This window comes from Anabrus simplex, chromosome 1 (genome assembly GCF_040414725.1).
Source record: "Anabrus simplex isolate iqAnaSimp1 chromosome 1, ASM4041472v1, whole genome shotgun sequence".
Taxonomy (NCBI): Eukaryota; Metazoa; Arthropoda; class Insecta; order Orthoptera; family Tettigoniidae; genus Anabrus; species Anabrus simplex.
The window spans coordinates 1,568,917,200-1,568,934,572 of record NC_090265.1 but is presented as its reverse complement, the minus strand read 5'-3'; the positions used below and the strand labels follow the sequence as shown (position 1 = coordinate 1,568,934,572).

The 17,373-nt window shown below is 36.7% G+C and overlaps 1 protein-coding gene across 1 annotated transcript in view; it reads right to left on the bottom strand.

Moving 5' to 3' along the window:
* Ns1 (Nucleostemin 1) overlaps nt 1-17,373 on the bottom strand; it is a 179,591-nt gene that overhangs the window by 76,000 nt on the left and 86,218 nt on the right. Inside the window, exon 7 of the mRNA XM_067138886.2 lies at nt 12,649-12,832. Coding sequence (XP_066994987.2) covers nt 12,649-12,832 — 184 coding nt within the window. The remainder of the gene's footprint in view (nt 1-12,648; nt 12,833-17,373) is intronic.

Below are 17,373 nucleotides of genomic sequence, written 5' to 3'. Positions count from 1 at the left end.
ATCAAGTCTTAAGTGGATTATGAACTCAAAGAATGAGAAACAAACAGCTAGTTATCACTTTTGTTGACTTCAAGAAACCATATGACAGTATTCATCATGAATCATTACTTAAAATTCTTAAAGAATTTGGGTTACACCAGAAACTCAATCTCGTCTGTGTTACCCTCAAGAACACTAGAGCAAAAGTTAAATTCCGAGGAGAGTTGTCTGAATCATTTGAAATCCGGACTGGACTTCGACAGGGGGAAGGTCTCTCACCAATACTGTTTAACTGTGCATAGGAGAAAGTCGTGCGAGAATGGTCTAAGAAATGTCAGCCTAACATCAAGTTTGGCAAAAATATCAAACTCAATTGTCTAGCATTTGCAGATGACCTTGTGATACTTGCAAGTAGTGTGGAAGAGGCTAAACTCCAAATTGAAGAATTAGAACGAATAGCAACAAAAATTGGATTACAAATCTCCTTTGAAAAGACTGAAATGATGCCATCCTTCAAAATGGAAACATCACCTATCACACTGACTAATAACAAACAAATTAAGGTTGTTGATAAATTTAAATATCTTGGAGAGATTATAACTTGGAACTTAAAAGAGAAAATATCAGTTGAAAATAGAATTGCCAAATTAAAAGAAGCACAACACATTACTTGGCCAACCTACAAGAAGAAATCTCTCTCGATAAATGCAAAATTTAAACACTACAATTCCGTTATTAAGCCTGAAACAACCTATGCTAGCGAAACCTTATTCAATTCAAATACGAAATCAACTACAGATATATTACAGAAAATAGATAGACGAATCATTAGAACAATTCTAAACTAAAAACACCAAGTAGGTGGACAATGGCGATTACTACCCAATGAAGTTGTATACCAGGAGACTGAGTCTATAGTAGATACAATGTGGAAAAGAAGAGTTGCCTTTTTCTGTCTTATATCACGACTACCAGAGACTAGGATACTCAAACATTTATTCAACTACTTTTGGAATATCACTGGTTCAAAGAAGTCCAAGAAGATTTAAATGAATTGGGCTTGACAATTCAACAAATTGAAAACAGAGAAGAGAAGAGGATCCTGGGAAATAACAACGTGAGACTTGAACTGAAGACCTATACACGCAAACAGTATAACATAATTGACGAAGAACGGGCAGCCAGGTCAGAGAGAATGAAACATTTCTGGGAACAAAAGAAGAAACTCAACCAAATTTGTAACCAATATTCATAAGACTTGACTGTATATAGATTGATTTCAGTACTCCAACGTGGGTGAAAAAAAAAAGAAGTTAATTTGTATAAATTTAGTATTAAATCCAATGAAATTTATTATTTACGAAACGTAGAATTGAAAGAATACTTATTATATCTGTTAACGCGGATAACATGATTTCATTCATGTGTCAATGAAACTTTATATGCCATGTCATATTAAAAATTATGTCACAATTAAATATTCATGTTATCTATTTTGAATACAGTTTCACGTATAAAATCGTATGACATAGTATACTTAAAAATAGTGTACCCCGTTTCAATACAGGTCCCAGCAACTAAAAGCATATTAAAGCATACTGAAAATTTAATACCCTTTAATCCAGTTTCTTTAAATAAACATATTAACATTTATTTAATGTCAAACAGTGTCAAACAGTGTTTTTCTTGATTGAAAATAACATGATTTCATGTACAAGTAAAAGCAGCTTTATATGCTATGTCGTACTGGAAAGCTTCATAAAAACTGAAGAATCAGTTCATTGTTTTGAATACAGATACACGTATAAAACTGGATGGCATAATATTCTTAAAAAAAAAAAAAAAAGTATTGAAGCAAATTACAATGTTGCTATTTATATATGAAAATTAAAAGAAATGTTATTCATTGTGGTACATGCTCATATATTTTAATATGCTTCCGGCTGCTGGGTTGGTAACAGTGTGAACCACGCGCGCATCCATTGTTGACACCTGGATTACAGTTACTTTCTGCACTGACAGTGTGGTTATCGAGTCATGCAGATGTCGAAAAGTGGAATACAAGTTTGGCTTTCGGAATTTAAATGCTACACAAGTGACGGAACAGTCGTCTTCTGCACCTATTGTAACGAAGAGTTAAGTTTTATAAATTTCATTTATTGAAGCATAAATATGCAAAAGTATAACCACATATGGCTTACATTATTGACATCAAACTTGTAAAATGTATTTAGGGGAGTGCTAAAACAAAATTCCAACTACCGCAGCATCAAAAAAGCGTAATCCATGAAAAAACATTCTTTGAGACAAAGGACTTCCAAACAGACCTTGCTCACTAATCAAAAGACAGCAGAGTCAAAAAACCTACTTGCTGAGGTTTTATATGAGGTGCTAGTATCATCAAACATCACAATTAAGAAAATAGAGACCCCTAAACTCAGAGTTTTTGCAAAAAATACTGTAACCAAGATATTCCTTCAGAATACACATTAAGGCAGAAATATGTGGATGAAATTTACAACAAGGTAAGTGAAAAAAATTATAGTAAACCCATACTTCCACTGTAATATTACCACTTTAAATTATATTAATCTAGTACTATTCTACGATTGTTATTTTATTGTTCAATATTTTTTGCATTAAGCTAATATAAATTCCCACTACAAGGTGGCATCCCAAGTAACTTCAAATTGATTAATTAAATGAATTAATTTCCAGACTGCTCAAAGGATCAAGGATGATATTGGCAACAATCCTATATGGATAATGGTGGATGAGATGACAGACACAACTGGGCGGTTTGTTGCTAACCTGATTGTTGGTAAATTAACATCCGCTGAAACAGGTAGGCCACATCTCCTGAGCTGTAAAATGCTTGACATTGTCAACAATGAAACAATAATATGTTTCACAAATGAATCTCCCCGTACCGGCAAGTATTTATTATTTTTTAGTATTTATTTCAGTATTAGCTTTCTCATTCTGATAGGCACATACACAATGAATACAAAAATATAATATCTTCGAAATTATATAAATATATATTTATAATAAGTTCTTTTAAATTAATATTAAAAGTTGTAAACATTTAAAATTAATTTTAGTGTTGTTCTGTCTTATTATTTAAAAAAAAATTAAATGTGTATTTCTTTGTTTTGTTTCACTGTATTAACTATTAGAACTTGTACCCTTTGTAACAGATATGTGCAATAATATCAAATATCAAAAACATATTTTAAAATATCAAAAATTAAATATTTCAAAGTGAACTGAAATGAGCATTTCCATTGAGGAAGTAAACTAATTAAATACTTTATAGGCTACAATCAGGCATTTCTTGTTCTGTTTTTAGGTATTTATGGCCAAGTGTAGGCAATGAAGAAAGCGTTCTTATGGTGACGGATGCAGCACCATATGCGATAAAAGCAGGAAAATATTTTAAAATATTTACTCCAAATATGCTACACATTACAGTACCTGCCTAGCTCATGGAATTCATTGTGCAGCTGAAGAAATCCGTAGTTAGTTTCCTGATGTTGATAGTTTAATCAACCAGACAAAAAAGGTGTTCCTCAAAGCTCCCTCTAGAACTGCAGCATACAAGAAACATGTTCCTGAGCTTCCACTTCCATCCCAGCCAGTCCTCACCAGATGGGGCACATGGATAGCTGCTGCAGTATTTTATGCAAAATATTTTGAAACCATGAAATCTCCAAGTCTTCTTTTATAATATTTGAAAACGAAAAATTCTGAGGGGATTTTGGTACCTTTTAAAATACTGCTAATGTTTTATTAAAATTTAATTGTCCAGTGTGTTGTAATCTCATTTTAGTTATTTCTTGGCAGGTGGTAGATAGTTCTGAAGCCAATTCAGCACACTGTGTGGCTCTGGCAGAGCAGGGGTTGAGAAGTGATGGTGTTAAGAGTGATCTTGCTTACATCCTTACTCATTTCAGCATGATACCACAGGTCACAGAGAAGCTGGAATACAACAATTTGACACTAATGTCGGCTATTCAGAAAGTAGAACACATGACGAAGGCTGTTACAGATATTCCTGGTCCCAAAGGGAGAATTCTGTCAGAAAAATTTGAGTCTGTGCTGGATAAAAATACATCTTACAAGGTTCTGAGTCCGTGCCAGATGCAGCTTGTACAGGGGAAGAGCTCTGAACTGAGTAGGGGCTTTTCTGTACTCTGTGGAAGACTGATCTGTATGGGGAAGTCCTCAACCCCGACACGGCGTGCCCCAATGGCTGATAGGGGCTCTTGTGAGAGAGTGGTGTTCACACCCGCTGATCAACTGAGGACATGATATAGTGGCAGCAGCTATATCATTAATGCTGATAAGAAGATCAATACATCGACCTTGTATCAGCATACAGCTGCCTCGCATCCTCGGATGTTACGATGTGACGTGGTTACTGCGCACTGAGGAAGGCAACGGGAAACCACCTCAATTAATTTTCCCTAGTAATCACCATGGCTATGCTTGCAGCTGAATTAGTATCCAGAGTAAGCTCCTCAATTGGATCTCCGGGAGGGGCAGATACAAGCACAGCAATAAAAAGACTGAAATATCAAGATAGCTAGTGGGTTAACGTCGCACCGACACAGATAGGTCTTATGGCGACGATGGGATAGGAAAGGACTAGGAGTGGGAAGGAAGCGGCCGTGGCCTTAATTAAGGTACAGCCCCAGCATTTCCCCGGTGTGAAAATGGGAAACCACGGAAAACCATTTTCAGGGCTGCCGATAGTGGGATTCGAACCTACTATCTCCCGGATGCAAGCTCACAGCCGCGCGCCTCTACACGCACGGCCAACTCGCCCGGTATATCAAGATAGAGTCAAGATTGGAACTTCGAATGTGAAGACGGTGAGCCAGGCGGGAAAGATCCACAATGCAATAAAGGAGATGACAAGAATGAAAATAGATATTCTAGGAGTAAGCGAAATGTGATGGCCAGGATCTGGAACCATTAACATAGACGAGCACCGAGTCTGCTACTCGGGTACAGACAATGGTATGCATGAACATGAGGTAGGAATCATACTGAATAAAAGAATAGCCAAGTGTGCTGACAACGTTATTCCAGTCTCATCACATGTTATGTTAGTTCAAATCAAAGCAAGGCCAGCTGACTTAAATATTATTCAAATCTACGCTCTTACTGCAGACAAACCAGATGAGGAAGTCGAAAATTTCTATAATAGCATAAACCATAACCTGATCAAGCTAAAAAGAGAAGACCTCAACATAGTCATGGGCGACTTTAATGCAAAACTTGGGGCGGGAAGAACATCAAACGCTGTCGGACCCTTTGGTCTAGGAGACAGGAATGCTCGAGGAGATGAGTTGGAACTATTTGCAGAAACAAATCAGCTAGTGGTGATGAATACATGGTTTAAACTACCACCACGCAAGTTATACACATGGAAATCGCCCATGGACAAACCAGGACACATTGTGAGGAATCAGATTGATTTCATGATGGTGAACAAAAGATACAGAAATGGTTGTACATCTGTCAGAACATATCCAGGAGCAGACATACAATCAGACCATGTCCCAGTGGTTGGACATTTTAAGATCAGAATGAAATATGTTGTCCCCAAAACAGCACGGAAATATGACTTGAGAAAATTGAAAGATGCTACCATACAGCAGACAGTCAAGACAGCTCTAAACAATAAATTGATTGACAATTGTGACGATGTTAATGAAAAACTCACACACCTACAAGAAGTGATAAAAGGAGTAAAAGAAGAGCATTTGAGACTGGACTTTAGAAAGAGGAAAACGTGGATGACAAATGAGATTCTGGACCTAATGGAAGAACGAAGGAAGAGAAGAGGTAATTTGATGGAATACAGAGCGGTTCAAAATACAATCAGAAGGAAAATTAGAGAAGCGAAAGAGAGAGAGAAAACTGAATTATGTGCAGAAATAGAGTTTTATCAGAGTAGACATGACGATTTTAATGTTCACCGGAAGGTCAGAGAGGCAACAAAAAAATATCGCAAATCAAACTGTGCAAAACTTGTAGATAGTAGTGGTAACCTCATAATCGACAAGGAAGAAAAAATGAGAAAATGGGAGAAATATCTGGAACAGTTATTCCAAGATGACATGAGGTGAGAGGAACCAGAGATATCAGGTACAACAGGACCAGATATCCTAGGAAGTGAAGTGGAAGCGGGAATACAACAAATGAAGGAAGGGAAAGCAGCTGGACCAGATGGCATACAAGCAGAGTTTCTCAAACTGCTCAGTGAGGAAAAAATAAAAATGATCACAAAAATATTCAACGACATTTACTCATCAGGTAAAATCCCTCTAGAATGGTTAAAATCAGAATTTATTGCTTTACCTAAGAAATCAAATGCCAAAGAATGTGGGGACTACCGTACCATCAGTTTAATGAGCCATCTGCTAAAATTATTTCTTAAAGTGATACACAAGTGGATATATAGTATTTGTGAAGAACAGATAGTGTCCAACCAGTTTGGGTTTTTGAAGGCAGTTGGCACTAGAGAACCAGTATTTAGTGTACAGGTACTGTTCCAAAGATGTACGGATATCACCTGTAATGTATTTGCATGCCTCATTGATTATCAATAGGCGTTTGATCGTGTGATTCATGAACACCTGATAGATATACTCAAGAAAACAGGAATTGATGGGAAAGATCTAAGAATAATAGCAAATTTATACTGGAACCAACCTGCAGTCATGAAAATAGATCAAATAGATCAAGACCAATCTGAGCAAGTGAGAATACGCCGAGGGATCAGGCAAGAATGTATAATATCACCGATACTCTTCAACCTGTATTCTGAGCACGTATTCAAAGAAGCCCTATTTGATGTGGAGGAAGGAATTTCAGTGAATGGTGTCAAACTCAACAATTTGCGCTACGCAGATGACACAATTGTCTTTGCAGATACGATGGAAGGGCTACAGAAGTTGATGAACAAAATTTCTGAAACAAGCAAGAGATATGGTCTGGACATCAACACTAATAAAATAAAATTGATTATCATCAGTAAGAAGAACATCTGAGGTGTGAATCTGTTCCTCAATGGAACAAGTATAGAGAGAGTTTCACAGTATTTGTACCTGGGTACCATCATTAACGAAGCATGGGACAATTCGCAAGTGTCGCATTGGAAAAGCGAGAAGTGTTTTCAATTCAATGAGCTCAACCTTCAAGAATCATGACCTTACCATGGATACCAAAATACGGCTCCTTAGGTGCTGTGTGTTTTCAGTTCTTTTACGGTGTGGAAACATGGACCATTACAAAAGCCACCACTGCTAGACTGGAAGCATATGAACTCTGGCTATACAGAAGAATTTTGAGAATATCATGGACTCAGAAGATTACAAACGTTGAGGTTCTACGCCGAGTTAACAAGAGACCAGAGCTGATCAACATCATCAAGTGTCGTAAACTACAATATTTTGGACACATCATGAGGAATCAGAAAAGGTATGAGCTGCTTCAACTTATCCTGCAAGGGAAAATAGAAGGAAAAAGATCTCCTGGGCGAAGAAGAATTTCCTGGCTCGATAACCTTAAAACCTGGTTCAACAAAACATCTGCAGAACTGTTCCGAATTTCAATGGATAAAGCCCGATTAGCCATGTTGATTGCCAACGTCCGAGGCGGACAGGCACGCTAAGAAGAAGAAGGTTCTGAGTGAAATAAGCCAAGTTACTGAAGGTATGACAAACATAATTCCAGCAAACATTGCAGTAAACGATGTATCATGCTACAAATATGCTCTCATTACATCATGTGATGTGGAATGAAGCTTATCATCATACAAAATTACATTGACAGATAGACGTTACAGTTTGCTTCCTCAAAATTTAGAGAAATTGTTAGTTGTATATTACAACAAATAGTATATTGTTATTTTATCTATGCAACTTTGTCCTACAGTAAAATGAAAATGTTATGGGCCCACCTTTTCAATACAATAAATATTTATTGATGTGAGTATATATCACATGTCGTTTAAAGAAGATTGGTACCTGTTTTGACGCTCATTGCAGATCATCATAAGCCGATGAATCAATTGAGCAAAACACAACTTATCAAACAACAATATAAAACACATGATAGCACTTACAAGAAAAATGTTAAAATGACTAGTTAAAACATAAAACATATGACAGCAAATAAAATGACAAATGTGGCAATTAACAGGCTTAATTCAGGTGGTTCCAAAGCCAACAATGTGGTCATGTGAAGATCATAATTTGAATCGTTAGGATTCCCAGTTCAGTATGGAAACATGGAGACCGGATGGAAAGATTAAAAGCCAAATGAGGCGTGGTATAAATGTACGTGGGCAAAAGACAGATAAGGGAAAAGAGGTGAACTCACCTTGAGCAACATGATGAAATGACAGGAACTGGGCTACTGAAGAGAGCAATAATAGAGGCCGAGTAATGGAGGGGAAGGGGGAAAAAAAGGAAGAGCTAAAGCTGGGGAGTAGGGCTAAGGTGGGGTAGAGGGATGAGGTAGTGGGGATAAGAGACGGGGATGCATATTGCGCTTGGCTTGAAAAATTGTGCTAGTGTTTGGAAATCCGATATTTTTAAACAAGTTAATTAAGAAATTGAAAAGGATATTAGACTTCTCAGAAGTTTCAGTTAAGTTGAAGTTAGGATTAAAGTACTGATCAAAATGGATAAAACAATTTTCAATTATATTCATGAGAGGCCCTTTATTGGCCATTTGAAGGATCTCTAAATCGTGTTCAATGTCGGTAAACTTGTGGTTGGAGTCAGAGATGTGTTACCTATTGCTGAAAACCTATTATATCTTATAGCATTGACATGCTCTGAATATCTAGTCGTGAAACTGCGCCATGTTTGCCCAATCTATGAGGAATTGTATTCGTTGCATTTGAATCTGTAGATTCCGGACTTGCAATCTTTGAAAAAGTGTTGGATATATTAACTGATGGGGAATTGTGCAGAATTTCAGAATTCCTGTTATTTGTTCGGAAGGAAATTTTTACGTTATGCTTTCTGAAGAGATTGGTGACTTCGTAGACATCTTTATTGAAAGTAAAGGTGGAAGAAGTGGCGTCTTTAGATTTTTCTTTAGTAAGAGTGGTCTTAGGTCGGTGTCTCAATTTATTAATAATCTGTTCTATAAAGGACTTATTGTAACCGTTAAATTTGGCGACTGCACGAAAAGTATTAAGTTTCTTGTTAAGTCTTTCTTTGACATGGGTATTGTGAAGGCACGGTGGACTAAACTAATATAGGTAACACGTTTATGTGCTTGGGGATGTGTGGAGTCTTGACAAATGGTAGTTGCAGTTTGTGTGGGTTTCCTGAAAATTTTGTAAGATAAAGAGGAAGGATGTCTATGAATAGCCAAATCTAAAAAACTGATCACTTTGTTTGCTTCAGATTCAAGTGTAAATTTAATGTGGGGATCGATGCTGTTAAGATCCTAAAGGGTGGAGGCCGCGTTATTAATTTCTTCGTTCATAATTACGAATGTGTCATCCACGTATCTGGCCCTTAGAAGAATGTTAGGGAAATTGTTGTTGATTTTTGAGTGTTCCAGATAATCTAAATAAATCTCCGCTAAGATTCCAGAGGCGGGTGATTCCATTGTTAATCCGTCTTGTTGATAAATAGTTTTGTCAAAAATGAAAAAGTTATAATTGACGACTAACTTCAGAATGGAGATGAAATCATGTATTTCAAGTTTGCTAAGAGGGCTATATTTCTTTAAGTTACTTTCAATAATGCGGAAAAGCTTTGCTGTGTGTGTGCTTGAATACATGTTGACTATGTCGAAAGAATGAAGGGAGTGGTTAGGTTGTAGGTCAAAGGTCTTTAGTTTGTCAATTAGTTCAATGGTACCGAGCTCGATAGCTGCAGTCGCTTAAGTGTGGCCAATATCCAGTATTCGGGAGATAGTAGGTTTGAACCCCACTGTCGGCAGCCCTGAAAATGGTTTTCCGTGGTTTCCCATTTTCACACCAGGCAAATGCTGGGGCTGTACCTTAATTAAGGCCACGGCCGCTTCCTTCCCACGCCTAGCCCTTTCCTGTCCCATCATCGCCATAAGACCTATCTGTGTCGGTGCGACGTAAAGCAACTAGCAAAAAAATGTTCAATTGTGTTTTTAATTGACTTATTGGCAATAAAATGGTAGTTTTTAGCCAAGAAACTTTGGACAAATTGAGAAGCTTTATACAGAGGACTAGACCTATAGTTAATAATAGGGCGGATAGGGATGATGGCTTTATGGATCTTTGGGAAGGCTTTAACTGTAGGTAGACCCGGGTTCATATTTAAGAGCTTAGATTTTTCATGGTCCGTGACAAGAAAGGAAGTGTTCTTTAGAGTTTGTTTTAATTGTCCCTGAATTCATTGGGTTGGGTCTTAATTATTGAAAAGTTGCTGTTGTTAAAAAATTCCTTAGTTTTAGAGACATGGTCAGGTTTATTCATTATAACTGTGGTATTACCTTTATCAGCTTTAGTGTTTATTAGGTTGCTATTACTGATTTTCTTTTTAACATTTTCATTTTACTGTAATCCCAGTTCAATACGGAACAGAATGAAGTTTCTAACTTTCAAACTTTGTCCTCTGCAAAGTTTCGGCCTTTGACCAATTCCAAAACTACATATTGATTGAAAATAATTATAAATTATACTATGAATCTGTGCTGGATAAAAATAAGTTTTACCAGGTACCTGAGTGAAAATTACTGGGAGCTGATTAAATAAACACAGTCTTAAAAGAAACTTATTATCTAATCATTTTAAAGTAAAAATTTAATCTAATACTTTTATTATATTGAATTTTCGAGTGAAATTATGATAACTTTCAAGTATCCAAATTAAAACTAGCATGAAGAACTTCATATAATTTCATATTTCATCATTTTCAATTTTGTATTTTTTATATTTTCATGCATTTAATTTCATTTTGGTAAAAATTTCTTCATATTTTTACTCGCTCTAATTATGTTCTAGAAAATCTAAGTATATTTCAGTTAGGATACCTGAGACAGGTGAGCCCATTGCCAAACCTTCCTGTTGATAGATGACGTTATCAGAAGTGAAGAAATTGTTATTTACAACTAATTTTAGAATAGACATGAAATCATGGATTTCTAATTTACTAAAAAAATTTCTTTAGGGTCTATTTGAGTAATCGTTGAATTCTCTGGGTGGGATCCTTTTTGACTGTGGAAAATCAGAAGTTTACAGAATCCAGTGTAATAATTACAATTTTCGTATGTTTGACAGACTGGGAGAAGTTTCAACACAAGAGCAAGATATGGAAATCCTTAAGATATTAAACAAAGGCCCCCTACTTGATATAACAGAAAATTGTTTCATACATTTAGATCAATATTTCAACTCAAACTATAACCTTAATGCTTCACCTCCTGATTATTATTTTTAGAAATTTTAATTTTAATAATCTAAAATCTATTTTCCATTCAATTCATGGCACCTTTCCTCAGCAATTACTCCTATTCCCTCACCCCTCAGCCCCATCTTAAATTAGTCCCTCCTCCCTTCCCTGTTTCTCTCCGATCTGTCCTACCCATTTTTCCCCCCTCCCTTCTTTATCTTCCTTAACCACACTTCCCGTCACATAAGTTATTGCAATACGTCCAAACCATCGCAGCGCAAGGTGAGTCACATACTACACATTACATATTTTTTTACTTTTTCTATTTGTTTTTTCCACTTTTTTTACTACTAACAATATTATTTATTTCACTTATTTCCAAATTGAATTGCGAATCTTCTCCGCCTACATCACAGAAATATTTTGCCTTTCAAGCGCTACTTATACCTTCAGATTTTTAAGGACTTTGATCTCTTTGAATGACATCCATGTACCATCTTTCTGTATTGTTCACTACATGTGCGTAAATTGTTTTCTTAACACCACTACTACCTTTGATGACATACAGCTGTTAGAACTTCATAACGAGTGATACACAACTCTAAAGATTTTTCGGTTTCCATATGTTATGCAATACGTCCAACACATCACAGTGCAAGGCGTCAGAACTTGATAACAAAAGAATTATGTCTCAAGATTCTTCGACATCCAAATTGATCATCTTGAGTTCTTCCTTCAACGACAGATAAGTGCATTCATTAATTTATGCATTATCTGAAACTTTTATCACAATTGTGACTATTTCTTCTTCATCTTTATAGTGTCAAATCCACTATGTTTTTGCGACTTCTTTACAATTTCTATGGACTATTTGATACATTGTGCAACTCGTGCTTTTGGCTGATGATGACCCTGATAATGGGTCAAAACTAGTACCTAATAAATGTCTCTTCTGGTAAGTAACCCACTTTCGTTGAATTTGTACTGAAAAGGTGGAACTACTGTACTTTTAATTTTAACTGACATATTCTAATCCCCATCCTACTTCTACTGAAATTGTTTTTATAAAAACATAGAAACTTCACAGGACTGAGAAAACATTAATTTCTACTGGCAATAAATTACTCAATGGGAACAGTTCAAACCAATGTGCAACAACTTGACACAGCAGAAAATCTTGTCTGAACAAATCTTGATGACAAAGAGCAAAGCTTTAACATGACAATGATGTCCCTGAAAAGATAGTAATTTATAAGTATACCTGGTGTTTATCTGCTCTCTGTAAAATAGCATTTGCTGGTGTGATTGGGTCTGCTAGGGCTTCCACTCTAACAGCATTCTTTAGGGCAATAGCAGCCTCTGAATTGATCTCTGGACTTGCAAATACAATACCAGGGCTATCAATGAGTTTGATTTTTGAGTCAAGCTGCACTTGCTGCATATTTCTGAAAAAGAAACAGTTCAAATATATTTGCAACATATGAGTAATAAGTACTAACAGAACTGGAAAATAATATTCATACATTTATTACCAGATCTTGGCAGAACATGAGTTGCTCTCATCACCAGATTTTTAGCCATTCATTATCAATGTTACAATCAGTGTTCTTCATAGCAATACTGAGAACTCCAGGTGGACAGATTAGAATGTGTATGGAGATGAATTTCATTAGATGAAAATCGTCTGCTCTAAGGTTCTCTTAAGTATTCGCCTCCCTCTCTCACACTGACTTATCATTGTATTTAATTCTACAATGTGTTCCTCTCTTTCTACACACAACTTGTTTTGTCATTTGTTTGATCCTTTCTGTTACTTTTATTGATCCATTGGGATTATTTTCTGAGTTCTGTGTTCCTAGTATTTTACCACCTGTATTCATCTTTATTTAAAGTCTTTCTTCCTAACCTACACTTTCCTCATCAGAACTGTATATCTGTCAAGATGGCCCTTTGATGTATGTTAATGCCGACTCTCCTAATGAAGTTGAGAAGCAGACACAAAATAATTGGAGTATGAGAAGAAATGGAAGTAGAAGAACTGGGAATGATAAGGAAGGAGTCAGTCTATTCAAAGAGAGCTAAGCTCACTGGATAAAAAATTAGTCACCCTAGTGTGCACACACAGATGGATCATTGAGCCTGTACAGATGGTGCAGTGAATGAGTTCTGTGCCCAAATGCACGCGCACTGCCTCGACGTGAGCATAAGGCAGTAGCGATCAGTGAGACACTGATGTTTCAAGCGGACAGTGTAAGTCAACATGGGTAGATGTAAGGATATGACAGAGTGGCAAAAGGGGACAATCGTGTTCAGCAGTGCCCATGGCCATACGGTGCGTGAAGTTCCTGGATTTGTTGGAGTTTCACAGTGGACTGTTCAACATGTCTATAAGCAGGGGTGTACTACACGTGGCCACGAAACACGACAGAATTGTGGTCAGAAAAAGATCCTCACTGAGAGGGACTGGTGACACTTTTCACGGCTTGTGAATCAAAATCACTTCCAAACCTGACAGGAATTGCTGCAGCCAGTGAATGAAGGTCCATCCCAACCTGTTGGCAAGAGAACCTTGCGACGGGAACTGCATGCAATGAATATTTGGGGAATTGAACATGGACAGTAGCTGACTGACGGAACGTACTGTGGTCTGACGAATTAGGTTTTTCCCTATATTCCAATGACGCACGTCATCGAGTGCACCTAAGGCCAAATGAAGCATCTCACCCTGGATGTGTGCAGGGTCAGGTTCACGCACGAGATGGGTCTGTGATGTTTTGGGGGTGCTCACTAAGGTGACCACTAACATGAGCAAACATGTTTATTTAAACATTCTGGATGATCAGATGTTGCCTTTCAGTCAACATTTGCATGATGAGTATGCTACTGATACCCCGATATTTCAAGGTAACAGCAAAGTTCATTGGGCTGGATGCATATGTGACCGGTTTTATGAAAACACTTCCCCACCCCATTACATGTCAACTGGCCTGCAAAATCACCTGACTTGAACCCCATTGAAACTCCGTGGGACATTTGGAACAGCGGGTAAACGCTGACATCAGCACCACAGCAATTCGGTGGAATCGCACGATCAAATCCTCAGCTAGTGGCTCAACCCGCATGCGACATACCTGCACAACCTTGTGGACTCACTTCCTAACCAAATTCAGAAGGTTATCAAGTCCAGAGATAGAGTTACACGGTATTAAACGATGCTTATGACTTATCCAGGGATGACTAATTTTTTGTCCAGTGAGCTTATGTATGAAGAGGGTGTTTGTTCTTGTGTGTTTAAATGTTTGTCCTTATCTCTTCTTTCTATTGCTCCCTCTTGACTGATCTGTCATTGTGTTATTCCTGTTCGTTCGTTTTCATGTTCATATCTTTCTGCATGATTTGATTCATAGCCTATAATGATAAGATGGACATTCTGAAATGGAATCATCATCATAATCACCATTGTACAGTTCCAGCTTCTCAGGTACTGTTAATAAGCCTCTTCCACTTCTTCCTGTCCATATACAACTTGTCATGGAGAACATCATCCACTGCCCATCCTCTGGTAACTAGATCAACCTTGATCATGTCCATCCATTGGCTTTTAAGTCTTCCTGCAGGTCTTTTCGTGTCCACCTATCTTTCCAAATTTATTCTGGCTGTTCTTGTAGGCTATCTTCATCACATGCCTGTACCACCGTAGTCTGGATGTGCCGATTCGGTCTAATAGGTATGTCTTTATTCTGGCTTCTTTCCTCACCTCCTCATTTCTTAAATTGTCCATTTTGGTCTTCTGGATGGTGCATCTAATGGAATGGAATAAATGTTTATAAATCCCATTAACTTCTCACCACTTGTATAGGAGCAGAAAAATTATATTTGATGGTCTCATAGTTTGAGGGAGAAGGTTTGTCTTGGAATCAAAGTTGCTTCATTTCTAATACTTGGCCCATGTCAGATCTGTGCAAGATTATATTAAGTTAGTCTACAATTAAAATTGTTTCATTGCCTTCTTCAAAGGAAAATATCTTCTAAAAAGCTTTCAGAAGTTTTGAGCACTGTTATGTAATAGGCATGTGATCGGTTTTGCGCAAGCAAAGTCACTGAATTAAAGGATATTATGCCAGATGTTCTGAAAAATGGGCTCTAATGCCACCAATTTATTTGATCAATCTGAGGTCTGGAAGCTGTGTGAAGAAAACATTCTTCAAAGAGCCACATGCCTACATAGGAGACAAATACTTCTATTTGAAAGAGTCTTCTTATTTCACTAATCAAAAGTGGGTACTGAAATTAGATATACAGTGAAATGTGTTTACAACAGTACCTGTACATGGCAGAAACTTAGTATTAATGGAAATATTCCATGGCCCCACAAGATTAACACTAAAATATAAACAAAAGTACCTGTACTTAGCGGAACCTGCCCAATGCGGAAACGGAAATAGTTTCACAGTATACAATTTCATCTGTGTAATTCTTCATTCATGATGAGAGCTGAATTGTTTACAAATTTTTAAATTTATAAAAATGTCATTCATTACGCGTCCCACTAACTATATACTTTTACCGTTTTTGGACACTGGAAATCTTTTACTGCCAGTAAATCTACTGACACGGGGCTGGTGTATTTGAGTACCTCCTTCAAAAGCCAACAGACTGAACCAGGATTGAACCTACCAACTTGGAGTCAGAAAGCCAGTGCTCTGCTGCCTAAGCTACTCAGCCAAGCATATTTTTAAAATTTTATTTGAACCTTTAAGGAAAGAAAAAATGTTGATAAGCCTACAAGTTATGTCCAGAAATCAATTCTTGTATATTTAACTATTTGTAACTGCTACGAGAAATTTAACTTCCGGAACATGAAAAGCAGTGAAAAGGTTGAGTGGACCTGGAACCAGCCCTTATATCAAGGTAAAAAATACCTGACCTGGCCGCAAATTGATCCCGAGCCCTCCAGGTCATAGGCAGGCAAGTTAGCCCGTGGGACCAGCTTAAAACATTAATTACTGGTAAGTGAGTTAAAAATCTTGATACCTTATATTCAGTTTTACCTGAGGAACTTTGTCAGTTTCCCCACGTTGACTTCTTTCAGTTCAGCAACTTTGATCAGCCAAACTCTTCGAAAAATCTAATAATGCCAAACCAAACAAGAATCGTCCACAAGTAATTTTTAATTCTGTAATCTAATAAAATTGATGCAAGTGTAATAGACTAATATAACTTGGAAACTATTCTTTAACCTGTAGATAAATAACGCAAATATTTTTTATTATTATTATTAATTTATTTATTTACATATTTTATGCCCAAACTGGAGCACTTAAATCAATACATTTGAGTTAATTTCTTTTTTTTCTTCTCCCAGAACTTTCTCATCCTCTCCGACCTGGAAGCCCTTTGTGTGTCCGATATAGTATATTGTTTCCGTTCAACTCTTTTTAGTTTGAGACTTATGCTTTTGTTCTTCAAAATCCTCTACACTTTTCTGTCTTTAATTTGTTGCTGAGTTATACCCAATTCTTCCAAATCATCCTGAACTTCTTTGAACCAATTATTATTGATTTTATTTTTTAAAAAATAATCACATAGTTGTGTCTGGTAATCTTGATATATGACAGAAAATGGAAATTCTTCTTTTACGCATTGTAGATATTATTGATTCACATTCATGATAGACAATGTTGTTAGGCAACAATCTCCACTGTCCATCAACTTGGTGTTTTTTTATTAATAACTGTTCTAAGAATTCTTCTATCAGTTTTCTGTAATTTGTCTGTTGTAGATTTCACATTTAATTTGAATAAAGTTTCACTAGCGTACCTTGCCACTTGTTTAACCGTGGAATTATAGTGTTTCAGCTTAGCGTTTATCGAAAGAGATTTTTTTTAATAGGTTGGCCAGGTAAGTCTTTGTGCTTGTTTAAATTTAGTTGTTCTGTGTTCTATTGTTTCTTTTTAATTTGTGCTCCATGTTGTTATTTCCCCAA